The sequence below is a fragment of the Scyliorhinus torazame genome, chromosome 10 (assembly GCF_047496885.1).
Source record: "Scyliorhinus torazame isolate Kashiwa2021f chromosome 10, sScyTor2.1, whole genome shotgun sequence".
Classification (NCBI taxonomy): Eukaryota; Metazoa; Chordata; class Chondrichthyes; order Carcharhiniformes; family Scyliorhinidae; genus Scyliorhinus; species Scyliorhinus torazame.
Window position 1 is genome coordinate 253220598 of NC_092716.1, and position 20436 is coordinate 253241033.

At 46.4% G+C, this 20436-nt stretch overlaps 1 protein-coding gene across 10 annotated transcripts in view; it reads right to left on the reverse strand.

The window, feature by feature from the left end:
* ano5a (anoctamin 5a) overlaps positions 1–20436 on the reverse strand; it is a 240772-nt gene that overhangs the window by 104873 nt on the left and 115463 nt on the right. For 8 of the 10 annotated variants that reach the window (XM_072466684.1, XM_072466682.1, XM_072466680.1 and 5 more), the window contains one exon: positions 2385–2495. In XM_072466684.1, coding sequence (XP_072322785.1) covers positions 2385–2495 — 111 coding nt within the window. Of the gene's footprint in view, positions 1–2384; positions 2496–6831; positions 7112–20436 lie in introns of those variants that run through there. The other 2 variants (XM_072466686.1, XM_072466688.1) reach the window with 2 other exon arrangements.

Consider the following 20436-nt stretch of genomic DNA (forward strand, 5'->3'; position numbering starts at 1 on the left):
CACTGTTCCTGAAGCAGAGAAATAAATTATAGTTCAAACTAATTCTTAATATTCAAGTATCACTCTATGTATACTACACATTGTGAGAGGGGTACGGTAGCACAGTGGTTAGCACAGTTGCTTCACAGCTCCAGGGTCCCAGGTTCGATTCCCAGCTTGGGTCACTGTCTGTGCGGAGTCTGCACGTTCTCCCCGTGTGTGCGTGGGTTTCCTCCGGGTGCTCCGGTTTCCTCCCACAGTCCAAAGATGTGCAGGTTAGGTGGATTGGCCATGATAAATTGCCCTTAGTGCCCAAAATTGCCCTGAGTGTTGGGAGGGGTTACTGGGTTATGGGGATAGGGTGGAGGTGTTAACCTTGGGTAGGGTGCTCTTTCCAAGAGCCGGTGCAGACTCGATGGGCTGAATGTCCTCTTTCTGCACTGTACCCAAGGTCAACACCTCCACCCTATCCCCATAACCCAGTAACCCCTCGCTGTCTTCAGGGGATGTCCCGGAGGACTGGAGAATAGCCAATGTTGTTCCTCTGTTTAAGAAGGGTAGCAAGGATAATCCCGGGAACTACAGGCCGGTGAGCCTTACTTCAGTGGTAGGGAAATTACTGGAGAGAATTCTTCGAGACAGGATCTACTCCCATTTGGAAGCAAATGGACGTATTGGTGAGAGGCAGCACGGTTTTGTGAAGGGGAGGTCGTGTCTCACTAACTTGATAGAGTTTTTCGAGGAGGTCACTAAGATGATTGATGCAGGTAGGGCAGTAGATGTTGTCTATATGGACTTCAGTAAGGCCTTTGACAAGGTCCCTCATGGTAGACTAGTACAAAAGGTGAAGTCACACGGGATCAGGGGTGAACTGGCAAGGTGGATACAGAACTGGCTAGGCCATAGAAGGCAGAGGGTAGCAATGGAGGGATGCTTTTCTAATTGGAGGGCTGTGACCAGTGGTGTTCCACAGGGATCAGTGCTGGGACCTTTGCTCTTTGTAGTATATATAAATGATTTGGAGGAAAATGTAACTGGTCTGATTAGTAAGTTTGCAGACGACACAAAGGTTAGTGGAATTGCGGATAGCGATGAGGACTGTCGGAGGATACAGCAGGATTTAGATTGTCTGGAGACTTGGGCGGAGAGATGGCAGATGGAGTTTTATCCGGACAAATGTGAGGTAATGCATTTTGGAAGGGCTAATGCAGGTAGGGAATATACAGTGAATGGTAGAACCCTCAAGAGTATTGAAAGTCAAAGAGATCTAGGAGTACAGGTCCACAGGTCATTGAAAGGGGCAACACAGGTGGAGAAGGTAGTCAAGAAGGCATACGGCATGCTTGCCTTCATTGGCCGGGGCATTGAGTATAAGAATTGGCAAGTCATGTTGCAGCTGTATAGAACCTTAGTTAGGCCACACTTGGAGTATAGTGTTCAATTCTGGTCGCCACACTACCAGAAGGATGTGGAGGCTTTAGAGAGGGTGCAGAAGAGATTTACCAGAATGTTGCCTGGTATGGAGGGCATAAGCTATGAGGAGCGATTGAATAAACTCGGTTTGTTCTCACTGGAACGAAGGAGGTTGAGGGGCGACCTGATAGAGGTATACAAAATTATGAGGGGCATAGACAGAGTGGATAGTCAGAGGCTTTTCCCCAGGGTAGAGGGGTCAATTACTAGGGGGCATAGGTTTAAGGTGAGAGGGGCAAGGTTTAGAGTAGATGTACGAGGCAAGTTTTTTACGCAGAGGGTAGTGGGTGCCTGGAATTCACTACCGGAGGAGGTAGTGGAAGCAGGGACGATAGGGACATTTAAGGGGCATCTTGACAAATATATGAATAGGATGGGAATAGAAGGATACGGACCCAGGAAGTGTAGAAGATTGTAGTTTAGTCAGGCAGTATGGTCGGCACGGGCTTGGAGGGCCGAAGGGCCTGTTCCTGTGCTGTACATTTCTTTGTTCTTTGTATAACCCAGTAACCCCACCCAACACTAAGGGCAATTTTGGACACTAAGGGCAATTTATCATGGCCAATCCACCTAACCTGCACATCTTTGGACTGTGGGAGGAAACTGGAGCACCCGGAGGAAACCCACGCACACACGGGGAGAACGTGCAGACTCCGCACAGACAGTGACCCAAGCTGGAATCGAACCTGGGACCCTGGAGCTGTGAAGCAATTGTGCACAATGCTACCGTGCTACCCTAATATAGAGACAGAAGAGGCAGATGGGAAAAAGAAAATGAACCAATGGAATGCGAAAGCTTTGAACAATCAACTTCCAAAGGGTTTCAGCCGAGATAAACTGTAGTCTTCCACTCTCCTAGGTTTTTAGGTCACAATTTCTCAATCACTAATTACCTGCAGAACGGATGCCAATATGAAAAGCATGGTTCTTACCATTTTCTTATCTCCATCTTTGGGATCGTCCACATAGGAGAGGATGAAGTCGATTCTTCGGACCCCATCACAGAAGAAAATGGAGTCTTTGCTGCGGACATGTTTGTCAATCTGTGGAAGGAGCAGATGATCTATCATGACAAATTGGCCGGGAATTCTGGCCCAGACTCCTTGTCCTTTCAAGAATGTGAAAGTCAGAGCTGTAACGAGGTCACACGTGCCAATTATCTGTTACATAGCATTTAGCAGTTTACTTACAAAGGACAAAGACGAAGCCACAGCTCAAAGACCATGCACCCTTATGCAACGAAAACAATGGCGTAACATTCGCCTGCTCCAGACAAATGTTCTTGATCCGGTTAAAAAGTATTTTCTGGATACAAAACTGGGACACTCATTCATTTTTAAATACTCTATGCAATCCCGTGCTTGCAATACAATGTAGCTACTGCTGCGCAACCAAACCACGGCAGCACTATATTCTTCACTGTCTAGTGCATTTTCCAGATAGAGATTGAAAAGACCAACCAGATAGCACCATTTTCAGACTTTGTAAAATTATTTAACATTGGCCTCCATCACAAAAATAGCTGATATGCGAGTAACCACAGAAGCTTGATGGAAGGCTATAATTAGTTTAAAAAATATAAGCCATTGCATTGCGACAAGGTGGCACAGTGGCTAGCACTGTTGCCTCACAGCGCCAGGGACCCGGGTTCAATTTCGGCCTTGGGTGTCTGTCTGGAGTTTGTACGTTCTCTCCGTGACTGCGTGAGGTTCCTCCGGGTGCTCCGGTTTTCTCACACAGACAAAAGATGCGCAGGTTAGGTGGATGGGCGACGCTAAATTGCCCCTCAAGTGCCCAGGTTAGGCGGGGTTATGGAGCCTTGGTAGGGTGCTCTTTCAGAGGGTCGGTGCAGACCCGATGGGCTGAATGGCCTCTTTTTGCACTTTAGGAGTTCTATGGCTTGAACCACTGATGTCTTTTGGAAAAGGAAACTGCCTAATCTAACAGCTCACAGGGAACAACTCTAATCGGCACAATGTCATAATGCCCAGGGGTGAACAATAACCAATGCCTTTCACCATGTCCGTGCCTTCCGATCCCAAAAGGAGCTTTTAAAAGGACAATTTAAGGTGCTTTGTAGGTCATAGGTTACTTTAGAAGTCATCTGCCTGAGGAAGAGCATTCAGGGACCAGGATCTCAAACCCAATGTTAAGGACATGGGTGAACGGGAGACAGTCATCGCTATGTTCCTATATGCCCCAGAGCCGACCTACAGCAAGCAACCCACAACACTGGATTAATACCATCAGCAATGCCCTTGCAGGATCCTCTAAATCCATTGGCAAAGAAGGCAGTCCAACCACAATATTCTCTCCTCAGTCAACTAGCCTAGCCTAGAGGCATTAAAAGCAGCTCCTCTGGGCATCACATTTCAATCAACTCCTCACTGAAGCAGAGGGTATGGCAGTGGTACTTAATGAGTATTTTGCTTCTGTCTTTACCAAAACAGAAGAAGGTGACAATGGCCTAGTTGAAAATGTGGGTGTTGAGCAACTAAACGGTGTAGTGACAGACAAAGAAAAGGTGCTAAAAAGACTGGCAGCACTCCAGGTGGAAAAGTCGCCAGGTCCGGATGGGATGCATCCCGGATTGCGGAAAGAGGTAAGGGAACAAACTGCGGAGTCGTTGATGGACATTTTCCAGGTCCCTCTGAACACAGGATTAGTCCCGGGGGACTGGAGGATTGCAAATATGATGCTGTTGTTTAACAAAGGGGCATAGGATAACCCAGGAAACTAAACCTGTCAGCTTGACATCAATAGTGGGAAAACTGATGGAGGCCATAATATGGGATGAGATAAATATACACTTAGAGAAAAAGAAGTTAATGTTAGACAGTCAACATGGCTTTGTCAAGGGCTTGTCTGACAAATATTTGTCTGACAAATATATTTGAGTTCTTTAGCGAGGTGACACAGGCAGTAGATGAGGGTCATGCTGTGGATGTTGTATATTTGGACATTCAGAAAGCATTTGATACAGTGCCACATGGTAGGTTTGTTCACAAATTAGAAATGTTTGGGACTGATGAGTTCTTGGCAGATAGGATTAGAAATAGGCTAAGAGATAGGAAACAGGGTAGGTATAGATGGGCATTTCTCAGATGAGTTGAAAATGGTGTTTCCCAAGGCTCAGCGCTGGGGCCCTTGCCTTTTGTGATTGATGTAAACAATTTAGAGGTGGGTGTTGAGGGCAAAATCTCTAAATTTGTGCATGATACGAAGATCGGAAGAATAGTGAATTGTGAGGATGATGGAGAGCGACTTTAGAGGGACATTGATAAGTTGGCCAAATGGGCAGACACCTGGCAGATGATCTTCAATGCAGTGAAATCTGAGGTTATGCAGTTTAGTAGAAGAAACATGGGGAGACAATATAGGCTCAATGGTACAACATTGAGAGGAGTACAGGAGCAGAGGGACCTAAGGATTCAAGGGCATAATTATGAGAGTGGCCAGGCAAGTTGAAACAGTTGTTAAATGTCAGCACATGGCACAGTGGCTAGCACTGCTGCCTACGGCACTGAGGACCCGGGTCATTGGTCAGATATAGTTTCATCTCTTTATTCAGATCCTTTCCACAGCTAGCAGGGTTGTATAAGAAGTCCTCAAAAGATAAATCACCAGGTAGGGCAATCCTGATTCAGGGGTGAAACACATCGCTTTTCTTTTCATGCTTGATTTTAGGGGAAATGTTATGACTTGGACATCACCTAGAGCAGTGGTGCGACAAGTGTCCCACATCGCTAGAAACTGTCTCACATCAAGTTTAATTTGTACAAAGCGCAAGTATAATCTTAGTTTAATAGATTACAGATAACGTACTGTGTTAATAATAGTGTGTATAAGACATTCATGTCACGTGGAGCTGATATAATCAGAATAATCTTTATTATTGTCACAAGTAGGCTTACATTAACACTGCAATGAAGTTACTGTGAAGATCCCCTCGTCGCCACATTCCGGCTCCTGTTCGGGTACACGGAGGGAGAATACAGAATGTTCAATTCACCTAACAGCATGTTTTCCGGGACTTGTGGGAGGAAACCGGAGGAAATCCACGCAGACACGGGGAGAACGTGCAGACTCCGCACAGACAGTGACCCAAGCCGGGAAGCGAACCTGGGACCCTGGTGCTATGAAGCAACAGTGCCATCCACGGTGCTACTGTGCCGCCCATATATGATCAATGACACTTCACCAACCATAAACATTTACTCCCTCCACCAGTAGTGCAGCGTGACCACAGTGTATACTACCTAAGGGATACATTACCACAACTCACCAAAGTTTCTTTGACAGGCCCTCTAAAATCTGTGAACTTCATAACGTTAGCACATCCTTGGGAACATCAAGTTCCCCTTCAAAATCCCACCATCCTACCTTGGATATATATTGCCTTTACTTCACTGAACCAAATTCCTTGTGCTGTCTACCCAATGGCAGTACATGAATACCGTCAGCTCATGGACTGCAATGGTTCAGGAGACTCGCCACCACTTTCTCAAGGGCAACTAGGAATGGACAATAAATGCTGGCATGCCTATATCCAGAGGGTTCATCCAAAAACGATGCCAAATATTGCCGAAGTTGGTAGGTGCTTTAACTGCACGTACATCATAGCTGAGAATAGGCTGGTGAAAGGGAGAACAGTGGGGTGACTTTTTTTAAAATAAGGACATGCCCTTTCAGGACAGAGATGAGGAAATAGTTCCTCTCCCAGAGGTTTGAGAGTTTTCAGAATGCTTTCTCAAAAGGTGATTGAGGCAGAATCTTCAAATATCTGTCAGGCAGAAAAAATTAAAGGGGGTGAAAGGGAGTCGGGCAGGAAAATTAAGTTGCCATTAGAATTAGATCAGTCGTGATCTTATTGAATGGTGGAGCATGAGAGGCCAGTTCCTAATTCATATGTCTGCATGCGTTTTTATATTTATACAGCACCTGCCACAATCTCTGCACGTGAGAGCTCTAGACACACAAGCATTTTTTGAAATGTCAGATCTATTGTGATGTACAGCTTCAGGGTCCCAGGTTCGATTTCCTGCTGGGTCACTGCCTGCGTCTGCACACTCTCCCCGTGTCTGTGTGGTTTTCCTCCGGGTGCTCCGGTTTCCTCCCACAAGTCCAAACATGTGCAGGTTAGTTGGATTGGCTGTGCCAAATTGCCCTTAGTGTCCAAAAAAGGTTAGTTGGGGTTACGGGGATAGGGTGGAGGTGTGGGGATAGGGTGAGGTGTGGGCTTGGGTAGGGTGCTCTTGTCATTCGATGGGCCGAATGGCCTCCTTCTGCACTGTAAATTCTATGTAGGAGCTGCAGCAGCCAATTTACACTTAGCAAGAACTCCTAGACATCAATGAGAGTACAAAGAAATAATCTGACCTTGAAAATGCTGGTTGAGGGATACATACGTGTTCACTTGCTCTCCTTCATATCGAGCCGCCCACTCGAGAAGGTCGACAAGGCCTCGTCTGAAGTATCGGCCGACACCTTGTGTTCAAGATTCTGGGGTGGAACTCAAGGCCGCAGCCTTGTGTCAGAGGCAAAAGTAACACCACTGACACACAGCACAATGATCTCTTCAATGAACTTCATTACTCCTGCACTCAACTCACCAAATACTCAGCTGCCGCTGAGGCATTTCAGAAGTAACAGGTTTGTGTTGTGTGCAACAGTTGTTTAGACTTGAAGAAGTTGTCTTGATTTGTGTTGATTTATCTTGGCTTGGGCCTGTACTTACTGAGCCGCTGCCATCTTGTGCTCAGGAGGAAACAGGCATTTGCTTGGAAATAGGAGGAGGGTACCATGGAAACGATGACTCAGCACAGATATTCCACAGAGCAGAACTTCCATGGCCACACTCATTCAATCACTGAGCCGAACCTTTAGGGACTGCTCCTACAATGACTAATCTACATACTGCCAGCACCATAAACCATCTTACTCACACAAACCCATATTAAGGGTTTCAACACTAACATATTTTTCTTGAAAAGTTTTAAAAAAGGATCCTGCTTTCGCAAGATTACGCTTCAACTTCTGAAAAAAAGTTTGAAATGATGTAATTGTCCCAAACTGGACTTAGCTCCTCCTGTCTCTCTCCTTAGAATCATAGAATGCCTCCAGTGCAGAAGGAGGCCATTCGGCCCATCGAGTCTTCACCGACCCTCTGAAAGAACATATCCACTCTTGCCAGCATTTAGAACACATCAAAGACTCACTTTACCAAGGTCCACTCACCCGCCCTGACCCCATAACCCCAGCTTACCTTTTGGACACTAAGGAGCAATTTTAGCATGGCCAATCCACCTAACATGCACATCTTTGGATCGTGGGAGGAAACTGGAGCACCGGGTGGAAACCCACGCAGACACAGGGAGAAACTGCAAACGACACAGACAGTCACCCGAGGTGGGAATTGAACCTGGGCCCCGGGCGCTGCAAGACAGCAGTGCTACCCACTGTACCACCATGCCGCCGCAGTGAATCTTTGCTGTGTTCTAAATGCTGTCAAGAGTGGATGGTGCATTTCCTTCCATCTCCCATTGCTTAAAAAAGACCCCAAAACATTGTTCTATTACATCTTAAACAGTATAAATTTTTTAAACAAATCACTTCATTTGCTAGAATCACAATATTACCAATTAAAACCTCAACCCTCATATTGGCTTTGGTCAGGTTAAACTAACATTTTTGCACCGTTTTACTTTGTGGATGAAAGGATTTAATTCTGGTAGTGCAGTGGTATTGTTGTTGATCAAGCAACCCAGAGACCTGGCCCAATAATGTCGTGGAAAGAGGTTCATATTGCACAATGGTGGTAAGAGAATTTGATTTTGACTTGAAGGAAAACCCGTGACTAAAAGATTGGCGATCAGGGAAAGGTCTCACAAAACTGCCAAAAGGTCGAAAAACCCAACTGATTCATCCACACCCTAATGCTGGGGCGGACATACATTTTTGGGGCCTTGAAGCTTGAACTGTTATGGGGGCCCCTTCGCAACGAGGTCTGGGTAACCACTGTTATCTTCTTCAATGGGGTTGTTCCACGACAGATCACCACAAGGCTATGTTCAAGCTAGCCTACACTAGGCTAGACTAAGTTAGGCAAGACTAGGCCACCAAAACTCATAGGCTAAGGTAATGTAACACAATTTTACCATTATTTGAACACTTTTCATAATAAACACCTGTAATTTAACACAAATTCACCCTTTTATTACTTTTTCATAAATACTTGTAATACAAGATTAGCCTGGGTTATGCGGTTGTAGCCTACCTTCAGTTCACCTCTTCATAAAAACAATAGGCTTAGGCTAATCTAACACTATTTCACCTTTATTACTTACCTTACTTTTCTAAATATAACATTTATTTTTGAGTAGGGGTAATTAAAATATTGTATCCTTCTGAACGCTTTATTGAAAAATATTCTTGTCTAGATCGCGATCACGAGGGCTATCACGTTGGAAATTCACGTTAGCATTGTGATTGCCTTTTCAACGGCTCCCCTTTTTTGTTACAACACGTCATCTACTGTTTGTATTTCTGTCATAAGTGTTAATAGTGTTTAAAATTATTTATAATTATTTAATATTAAATATATTTAGAATGAAACATCCTTAATTTGAATGTTTTTTTCGTTTACGGCGAGCCTACATGATACTTTAATACCCTTTTAATTTTTATTTTAACTATTATTTTGTATTGAATTACACTTTATTATTAATATTATTATTTTTTAAAAACCCCTTCTCATACTGGGCAGCACGGTAGCATTGTGGATAGCACAATTCCTTCACAGCTCCAGGGTCCCAGGTTCGATTCCGGCTTGGGTCACTGTCTGTGTGGAGTCTGCACGTTCTCCCCGTGTGTGCGTGGGTTTCCTCCGGGTGCTCCGATTTCCTCCCACAGTCCAAAGATGTGCAGGTTAGGTGGATTGGCCATGATAAATTGCCCTTAGTGTCCAAAATTGCCCTTAGTGTTGGGTGGGGTTACTGGGTTATAGGGATATGGTGTAGGTGTTGACCTTGGGTAGGGTGCTCTTTCCAAGAGCCGGTGCAGACTTGATGGGCCGAATGTCCTCCTTCTGCACTGTAAATTCCATGATGATCTATGATACAGTAGACCCAAAATTATTAAGCAATGTTAAAGTCGCTTCTGGGGGCCCTCTGGGATTAGGGGCCCTGAAGCTTAAGCTTCATTAGTTTCATAGTAGATCCGCCCCTGCCCTATTGTGTTCACAGTGTCACAATTACTTACCCCAGCTGGAGGCAGAAACTCGAGTAAAGTATACAGCGATGTTTAACTCCAGGATACAATTTTTTTAAAAACTGAAGCACATACAAAGAATCTAATTCATCACAGCTGATGACACTTTCCATTTCCGTCAATACTGGCACTGCAGGTATTCAAAGGTTTAGCAATAACCAGGGACCTGAACAATGCGAGGTGAATTAAAAATCAGGTCGGTAAATAGGATTTGCAAAATGCTTTTGTTTTTATTCTAAGCATTTGCATTGCCTTTCAAAATACTTTTTTTCCCCCAGTGTACAGCACATCACAGATATCAATAGCAGAGTGATTTAATGAACTGCACAATAATTTGCTTACAACTGCTTGAAGGTGCAATGCATTGCAACGGCTTTTGTCATTTATTTGAATAACATTTAAATAATAGAGGCAACCTGGAAAAACAGGACCTTCACACTGGGAAAGAAAATAGAACAGTTAGTATGAATCATCCATCTCCTGTTGACACTCACCCAGCCAATGACGCTTCACTTTTAACATCATTGTGAAACAGCATAGTCTGAGCTATTTGAAGAAAGAATATTGCTGTATTCCAAGCCACCACTCCTTGAGGAGGCAGAAGAATGGCGACAATGGAAGAGAGAGAACGGGAATCAGAGGAAGCCAGAGTTATTGGGAGGATGATACAGAGACAGGTGGGAGCCACAGACAGGTGGGAGCAAGTTCGAAGGACTTTTAACTCGAAGGACTTAGAAGGTCAATGTGGGTCAACGAGCAGTGAGGTATGGGTGAGCAGGACTTGTTGCTCGGTGGGTGAGCTGAGGTTTATTAAGGGTGGACAAAAGAATTCCGTCAGGGGATAATTTTGCACCAGCCGAGTTTGGGGGTGACAAGGTGGCAAAGGCATCAGGAAGGTAGATGGAGTGCTCTTTATATTAGGAAGGATGTAGGGTCAGAAGCTCAGCTTGTGATCAAACAGGTCACCAGAGATGTAAACAAATAGCTCAAACTGAATCTATGGGCGCGATTCAATAACCGTATTGCGGCCGGCGCGGAACCGGACGCATCGGGTGAATCCCGTAAGAGCCCCAAATCGGGCTCCAGTGAGTCACCCGACTTGCTCTGCCCGACAAGATCTGGATCTCTCTGGACATGATCCAAATCATCATACTCAAATACTCGGACGCTGCTTTCACCCGGTGCTCTGGAACCGACAGCCGTGCCGGTGAGACCTCGGCCGGGTGCCGTTCAGCACTGGTTTCCACAAATGTGGACCAGGCATGACGGCACCTCAGATGGTTTCGCAGGGTGGACAGAGACAGGGAATGGTGGTGCCCTGGCACCCTCAGCATGGCACCCAGGCAGTGCCACCCTGACATTGTCAAAATGCCCAGTTGGCACTGCGAGGGTGCCAGGTAGGCAGCGCCAAGGTGCCCATTTGGCACTACTGGGGGCCCTTTCCCATGAGCTGATCACGCAGTCACCATGCTGCCTAAAGTAAAATTCATTGGTCAAGGTAAAATCGACAGCTACAAGGATTGGATTGAGTCCAACCGGGGTGGGCTACTGATTTTTGGAATAACTGTTGCACCTGAAACAATGTAAAGTAGAGTGGTTTTTGCATTTATCCAAATCACTCTCCCTCGTACGTTGACCAAGCTTGGAAAATAAAGCCGTCTTAACCAGAGTTGACGTGTCCACGGGTCTTTGTGTTTAGCTGAGCTGTAACTACGAGGGAGGATCCCCATGTAAAAACCAGCTCAATAGAACATAGAACATAGAAAAATACAGCACAGAACAGGCCCTTCGGCCCACGATGTTGTGCCGAACCTTTGTCCTAGATTAATCATAGATTAACATTGAATTTACAGTGCAGAAGGAGGCCATTCAGCACTTTGAGTCTGCACCGGCTCTTGGAAAGAGCACCCTACCCAAACTCAACACTTCCACCCAACACCAAGGGCAATTTGGACATTAAGGGCAATTTATCATTGGCCAATTCACCTAACCCGCACATCTTTGGACTGTGGGAGGAAACCGGAGCACCCGGAGGAAACCCACGCAGACACGGGGAGGACGTGCAGACTCCGCACAGACAGTGACCCAAGACGGAATCGAACCTGGGACCCTGGAGCTGTGAAGCAATTGTGCTATCCACAATGCTACCGTGCTGCCCTTGAGAACAAATAAATCTACACTATCATTTTACTGTAATCCATATACCTATCCAATAGCTGCTTGAAGGTCCCTAATGTTTCCGACTCAACTACTTCCACAGGCAGTGCATTCCATGCCCCCACTACTCTCTGGGTAAAGAACCTACCTCTGATATCCCTCCTATATCTTCCACCTTTCACCTTAAATTTATGTCCCCTTGTAATGGTTTGTTCCACCCGGGGAAAAAGTCTCTGACTGTCTACTCTATCTATTCCCCTGATCATCTTATAAACCTCTATCAAGTCGCCCCTCATCCTTCTCCGTTCTAATGAGAAAAGGCCTAGCACCCTCAACCTTTCCTCGTAAGACCTACTCTCCATTCCAGGCAACATCCTGGTAAATCTTCTTTGCACCTTTTCCAAAGCTTCCACATCCTTCCTAAAATGAGGCGACCAGAACTGTACACAGTACTCCAAATGTGGCCTTACCAAAGTTTTGTACAGCTGCATCATCACCTCACGGCTCTTAAATTCAATCCCTCTGTTAATGAACGCGAGCACACCATAGGCCTTCTTCACAGCTCTATCCACTTGAGTGGCAACTTTCAAAGATGTATGAACATAGACCCCAAGATCTCTCTGCTCCTCCACATTGCCAAGAACTCTACCGTTAACCCTGTATTCCGCATTCATATTTGTCCTTCCAAAATGGACAACCTCACACTTTTCAGGGTTAAACTCCATCTGCCACATCTCAGCCCAGCTCTGCATCCTATCTATGTCTCTTTGCAGCCGACAACAGCCCTCCTTACTATCCACAACTCCACCAATCTTCGTATCGTCTGCAAATTTACTGACCCACCCTTCAACTCCCTCATCCAAGTCATTAATGAAAATCACAAACAGCAGAGAACCCAGAACTGATCCCTGCGGTACGCCACTGGTAACTGGGATCCAGGCTGAATATTTGCCATCCACCACCACTCTCTGACTTCTATCGGTTAGCCAGTTCGTTATCCAACTGACCAAATTTCCCACTATCCCATGCCTCCTTACTTTCTGCAAAAGCCTACCATGGGGAACTTTATCAAATGCCTTACTAAAATCCATGTACACTACATCCACTGCTTTACCTTCATCCACATGCTTGGTCACCTCCTCAAAGAATTCAATAAGATTTGTAAGGCAAGACCTACCCCTCACAAATCCGTGCTGACTATCCCTAATCAAGCAGTGTCTTTCCAGATGCTCAGAAATCCTATTCTTCAGTACCCTTTCCATTACTTTGCCTACCACCGAAGTAAGACTAACTGGCCTGTAATTCCCAGGGTTATCCCTAGTCCCTTTTTTGAACAGGGGCACGACATTCGCCACTCTCCAATCCCCTGGTACCACCCCTGTTGACAGTGAGGACGAAAAGATCATTGCCAACGGCTCTGCAATTTCATCTCTTGCTTCCCATAGAATCCTTGGATATATCCCGTCAGGCCCGGGGGACTTGTCTATCCTCAAGTTTTTCAAAATGCCCAACACATCTTCCTTCCTAACAAGTATTTCCTCGAGCTTACCAATCTGTTTCACACTGTCCTCTCCAACAATATCGCCCCTCTCATTTGTGAATACAGAAGAAAAGTACTCGTTCAAGACCTCTCCTATCTCTTCAGACTCAATACACAATCTCCCACTACTGTCCTTGATCGGACCTACCCTCGCTCTAGTCATTCTCATATTTCTCACATATGTGTAAAAGGGGTTTTCCTTGATCCTACCCGCCAAAGATTGTTCATGCCCTCTCTTAGCTCTCCTAATCCCTTTCTTCAGTTCCCTCCTGGCTATCCTGTATCCCTCCAATGCCCTGTCTGAACCTTGTTTCCTCAGCCTTACATAAGTCACCTTTTTCCTCTTAACAAGACATTCAACCTCTCTTGTCAACCATGGTTCCCTCACTCGACCATCTCTTCCCTGCCTGACAGGGACATACATATCAAGGACACGTAGCAACTGTTCCTTGAACAAGTTCCACATTTCACTTGCGTCCTTCCCTGCCAGCCTATGTTCCCAACTTATGCACTTCAATTCTTGTCTGACAACATCGTATTTACCCTTCCCCCAATTGTAAACCTTGCCCTGTTGCACGTACCTATCCCTCTCCATTACTAAAGTGAAAGTCACAGAATTGTGGTCACTATCTCCAAAATGCTCCCCCACTAACAAATCTATCACTTGCCCTGGCTCATTACCCAGTACTAAATCCAATATTGCCCCTCCTCTGGTCGGACAATCTACATACTGTGTTAGAAAAGCTTCCTGGACACACTGCACAAACACCACCCCATCCAAACTATTTGATCTGAAGAGTTTCCACTCAATATTTGGGAAGTTAAAGTCGCCCATGACTACTACCCTATGACTTCTGCACCTTTCCAAAATCTGTTTCCCAATCTGTTCCTCCACATCTCTGCTACTATTGGGGGGCCTATAGAAAACTCCTAACAAGGTGACTGCTCCGTTCCTATTTCTGACTTCAACCCATACTACCTCAATAGGGTGATACTCCTCGAACTGCCTTTCTGCAGCTGTTATACTCTCTAATTAATAATGCCACCCCCCCCCCCCCCCCACCTCTTTTACCACCCTCCCTAATCTTATTGAAGCATCTATAACCAGGGACCTCCAACAACCATTTCTGCCCCTCTTCTATCCAAGTTTCCGTGATGGCCACCACATCGTTGTCCCAAGTACCGATCCATGCCTTAAGTTCACCCACCTTATTCCTGATGCTTCTTGCGTTGAAGTATACACACTTCAACCCATCTCCGTGCCTGCAAGTACTCTCCTTTGTCAGTGTTCCCTTCCCCACTGCCTCATTACACGCTTTGGCGTCCTGAATATCGGCTACCTTAGTTGCTGGACTACAAATCCGGTTCCCATTCCCCTGCCAAATTAGTTTAAACCCTCCCGAAGAGTACTAGAAAACCTCCCTCCCAGGATATTGGTGCCCCTCTGGTTCAGATGCAACCCGTCCTGCTTGTACAGGTCCCACCTTCCCCAGAATGCGCTCCAATTATCCAAATACCTGACGCCCTCCCTCCTACACCATTCCTGCAGCCACGTGTTCAGCTGCACTCTCTCCCTATTCCTAGCCTCGCTATCACGTGGCACCGGCAACAAACCATAGATGACAACTCTGTCTGTCCTGGCTTTTAACTTCCAGCCTCACTCCCGAAACTCGTTTATTACCTCCACACCCCTTTTCCTACCTATGTCGTTGGTACCAATGTGCACCACGACTTCTGGCTGCTCCCCCTCCCCCTTAAGGATCCTGAAGACACGATCCGAGACATCCCTGGCCCTGGCACCCGGGAGGCAACAAACCTTCCGGGAGTCTCGCTCGCGACCACAGAATCTCCTATCTATTCCCCTAACCATTGAATCTCCTCCAACTATTGCTTTTCTATTCTCCCCCCTTCCCTTCTGAGCCCCAGAGCCAGACTCAGTGCCAGAGACCTGGCCGCTAGGGCCTTCCCCCGGTAGGTCATCCCCCCCAACAGCATCCAAAACGGTATACTTGTTTTGAAGGGGAACGGCCACGAGGGATCCCTGCACTTTCTGCCTGTTTGTTTTTTTCCCCCTGACTGTAACCCAGCTATTCTTGTCCTGTACCTTGGGTGTGGTTACCTCCTTGTAACTCTTCTCAATCACCCCCTCTGCCTCCCGGATGATCCGAAGTTCATCCAGCTTCAGCTCCAGTTCCCTAACACGGTCTTTGAGGAGCTGAAGTTGGGTGCACTTCCCGCAGGTATAGTCAGTGGGGACACCGGTGGTATCCCTCACCACCCACATCCTACAGGAGGAGCATGTAACTGGCCTAGCCTCCATCCCCTCTTACCTGACAGAATATAGCTGCCCTGTGGACTAACTAGATCTCCGCCCTCCGACCCTGCTCCCAGTCAGCTACACTTTCTGTAAACTCCTGGCTCTCTTTGCACTCTTTGCGGAAATGTCGGAAACAAAATGAAAGGAGCACCTTACTCCCTCCTCACCTAACTCCCTCGGTCACCAAACTCTCACTATCGCACTCAAATGCACCAAATTCAGCACTGTGCAAACAAAGTCTGCACTGTAGTGGATCACTTTTATACTGTGAATCTAGCCTCTGAAAACTGGCCTAATCCAATTAACTAATTAACAAGCTCCAGCTGCAAGTGCCTACAAGTAGAAGCCTGTTTAAAGCTTATTGAAAATTCACCTTCTTCTAAACCAAACAGCAACTTTTAAGTTAATTAACTAAATAAAAGAAACACTAAACTTTAGATTAAAATGAAGCCTTATACTCCCTCGGTCACCAAACTCTCACTATCGCACTCAAATGCACCAAATTCAGCACTCAGTGCAAAGACCCCGCTCCTACATGAACATTTCCTGGGCCTGCTTCCAGAGTTCACGATGGAGGCCTCCGGCGTCCCTGGATGCCGGAGCATCACAACAGTGGGCTGGAGGGGGGGGGGGGGGGGGTTGTCCATCTACATATGGATCTTCCAGATATGGTATCTTGGAGCGGGTCTATCTTCCGATCCCAGAACATTCCTGCAGGTCAGCTTCTTTCTCAGGAGGTCCTCCTTCTGGCCTGAGTGAGCCCAGAGGTCCACCTTCTTTGCTCGGTGGGTCAGTGATGTTTTCAATATGGCGCCTGGGTAGGATCTTTGTGATGGAGGAAGCGGAGTCAGTAGCTTAGTCCATAATCAAACATAGCACCAGTCATGTTTGGCAGCCCAATGTCATAGAGGGGTTTAGGGAAGATAATGTTGCCAAAATGTAATGTTGATGAAGAGGAGTTTTTACGGAGTAGTTTTTTTCAAATTCATTGATGGGATGTGGTGTCGCTGGCTAGGCCAGCATTTATTGCCCATTCCCAATTGCCCCTGAGAAGGTGCCTTGAACTGCTACAGTCCATGTGGTGTAGGTACACCCGCTATGCTGTTTTGAAGGGAATTCCAGGAGCTTGACCCATGACAGTGAAGGAATGGTGGTATATTTCCAAGTCAGGATGGTGTGTGGCTTGGAATGGAACTTCCAGGTGGTGGTGTTCCTATGTGTCTGCTGCCCGGGTCCTTCGAGATCAGTGTTTCGCAAATGTATTTTCCCGGGACCCACTTTTGCCAACCGGCCAACCTTCAGGACCCTCGCCGACCTTCGCGACCCACGCTGACCGACCTTCGCGCCCCACCATTTTTGCTGACCTTTAATGCGACAGGTGGGCCTGTTTGGTTCTCACAATTTCACTCCAATCAGGTTCCCGGGTGGAGAGGGCAATGCGCATATCAGGTGCGGACCAGTTCCTTCGTGCTGCCTTCATCTTTGGTAAATCCAACCGCACAGATGTAGGTCATCGCAAAGTGCAGAAGCAACAAAATGCTTGTTTTACTCAGCACTGGATGCTCCTAGGAGGTGCCACTGCAGAATGCTGACAGCCTCATGGGCTTGTGGCATGTTTTTACAATGCTGTCGTAGGTGAGGTGCAGAAGTTGTTTCTTCATTTGGAGTCAGCTGCAAGTCAATAATTGACTCTGGGGTCTCAAATGTAAAAGGATTTTCACCCACCCAATCTCTTTCAAAATCTGAAACGTCTCTGGAAAGTAGTGAAGTAGTGACAAAAACTGTTGATTCACAACAGGATATGGGCATTGCTGGCAAGGTCACCATTTGCTGCCCATCCCTAATTGCCCCCTGAAGGTGGTGGTGAGCTATTGTTTTTAACGGTGCAGTCCATGTGGTGTAGGTACAGCCGCAATTCAATTAGGGAGGGGACACCAGATTTTTGACCCAGTGATAGTGGCGGCTATCAGTGGGACTGTAAAATCTCACTGGCCAGGGAGGATTCCCGAGCTGATTATCACCCCGATGAACCATGTTATTAGCGCTCCCTCCGAGATCAACCAGTCCTGGCGTTGCACTTGAACCTGGAGTTCTAGTGCAGAGGTAGTGACACTGCCACTGCGCCACAAGATTTCCTTTTCGCCAGGAAGTTTCACAGGAGCGTTATAGAACAAAGTGTGACACTGAGTCACAGAAGGATGATTAAACAGTTGGTCAAAGAGTTTAGGAAGTTTCTTCAAGGACGAAAATGAGGTGGAGTGGTGTCGGGATGAAATTCCAGAATTTGGGGCCTCAGCAACTGAAGACACGGCCATTAGAGGTGGAGCGATTGTGATGGGAATGCACAGGAGGCCAGAATTAGAGGAACGTGCAGATGTCTCGGAGGGTTGTGACAGAGGTAGGGAGGAGTGAGGCAATGGAGGGATTTGAAAAAGAGGATGAGAACATTAACATCATTGCTCGACCGGGAACCAGTATGGGTAAACCGACAGAGGGATGTTGGGGAAAGGGACATGCCGCAAGTTGAGAGACGGGCACCAGAAGTTTAGATGATGCCATGTTGATGGAGGGGAAAGTGTGGAGAGGGTTAAGTTGAGTCTCCGAGGTAATAAAGGCATAGGTGAGGGTGTCAACAGCAGATGAGGTGGAGGGTGAAGGGAAGTCCAGCAATGTAACAGAGGTGGATATAGGCAGTCTTCGGAGATTCTCCCCCCTTTATTAAACATTTGGGCGAGAGTCTCCGTCCGTCCTGCCTACCTGTGCTCAACTATTTCCTCCTTAAAATTCCACAGTTCCTTCCTTTGTTCTGAACACTCCTTTTAATTTTGCATCTTGGGCCAAGCTATCGATTGTCCTTCCTTAATCTTTCCACCCTCACCTTGGCGGGCAATTTCTTTCTTCTGTCTCAGTGAAGCAACTTTTGAGGTTTTATTTTCTGCATTATACGCTGTTGTATAATTGCAAATCACTACCGTTGTTCTTTAAACAAAATTACACACCCACCAGCAAGATGGAGACGAGTGAACATTCGCTCTGGAAATATTCACACGAGAGGTGGTGTGGGCCAATGAGTTAAAAGAGAGCCAAAGCTTCACAACGTCAAATCTTCAGGAAGAACCTTCTCGGTTTGGACAGCGTCACTTTCTCCCATAAGTGGAATCCCACAATCCCTGCATTCTGGATTTGCCTCACATTGCCCAGCATCCATCTATATGGCAGTGGGCCTCACGCTAACGAGAGCCTTTTGACATATGAATTGGGTACCAGAAAGTTTCACATGTCCCGCGTTCTCCCACCTTCCAACAGGTGTATCCATTGAAAATTCTGACAAAACTAGGCAAACTGCAAAACAGGAAGGTGGTTTAATTTGCAAAATAGTAATGACTGGAAAAAGCACCTGCAGCACATTCCAAAACACAATCACCGTTTACTTGCTTCTCTCAGTTCAGCTTCTTGCTGCAGTTTATTTCCCAGCACAGCCCATAATAACCTATCTTCCAGTATGAGGTCATCCATTTTGGACCAAAAAAGGATAGAGCAAGGTATTGTCTAAATGGGGAGAAGTTAAGTACGTGGATGTCCAAAGAGACTTTGGGGTTCAGGCCCATAGATCTTTAAAATGCTACGAACAAGTGCAGAAAGTCAGAAAAAGGCGAATGGAATGCTAGCCTTTATAATCCTTATTATTGTCACAAGTAGGCTTACATTAACACTGCAATGAAGTCACTGTGAAAATCCCCGAGTCGCCACACTCCGGCGCCAGTTCGGGTACACTGAGGGAGAATTCAGAATGTCCAATTCACCCAACAAGCACGTCTTTTGGGACTTGTGGGAGGAAACCAGAGCACCCGGAGGAAACCCACGCAGATACAAGGAGAATGTACAAACTCACAGACAATGACCCAAGCCGAGCTAGAGGATTGGAGTTTTAAGGCACAGGGGTTATGTTGCAACTTGACAAAACCCAGATTAGGCCCCACTTGGATTCTCCCCTTGTCTGCGTGGGCTTCACCTCCACAACCAAAAAGATGTGCAGGTTAGGTGGATTGGCCATGCTAAATTGCCCCTCATTGGAAAAAAATAAATAATTGGGTACTCTAAATTTAAAAAAGAAAAAAATAGATCCCACTTGGAGTCACTGTGAACAGTTCTGGGCTCCACGCCGTAGGAAGGATATTTTGGCCTTGGAGGGAGTGCAACGTAGGTTTACAAAAATGATACCTGGACTACTGGGGTTAAGTTATGAGGAGAGATGACAAATTAAACCTGTTTTCGCTAGAATTTAGAAGGTTAAGAGGTGATCTGATCGAAGTATTCAAGATATGGGCAGCACGGTAGCACAAGTGGCTAGCATTGTGGCTTCACAGCATCAGGGTCCTAGGTTCGATTCCCCGCTGGGTCACTGTCTGTACGGAGTCTGCACGTTCTCCCCGCGTCTGCGTGGGTTTCCTCCGGGTGCTCCGGTTTCCTCCCACAGTCCAAAGATGCGCAGGTTAGGTGGATTGGCCATGCTAAATTGCCCTCAGAGTACAAAAAAAAGGTTAGGAGGGGTTATTGGGTTACGGGGTTAGGGTGGAAGTGAGGGCTTAATTGGGTCGGTGCAGACTCGATGGGCCGAATAGCCTCCTTCTGCAATGTATGTTCTATGTTCTGTATTAACAGGGAAAGACAGGGTAGATAAAGATAAACTATTTCCACTGGT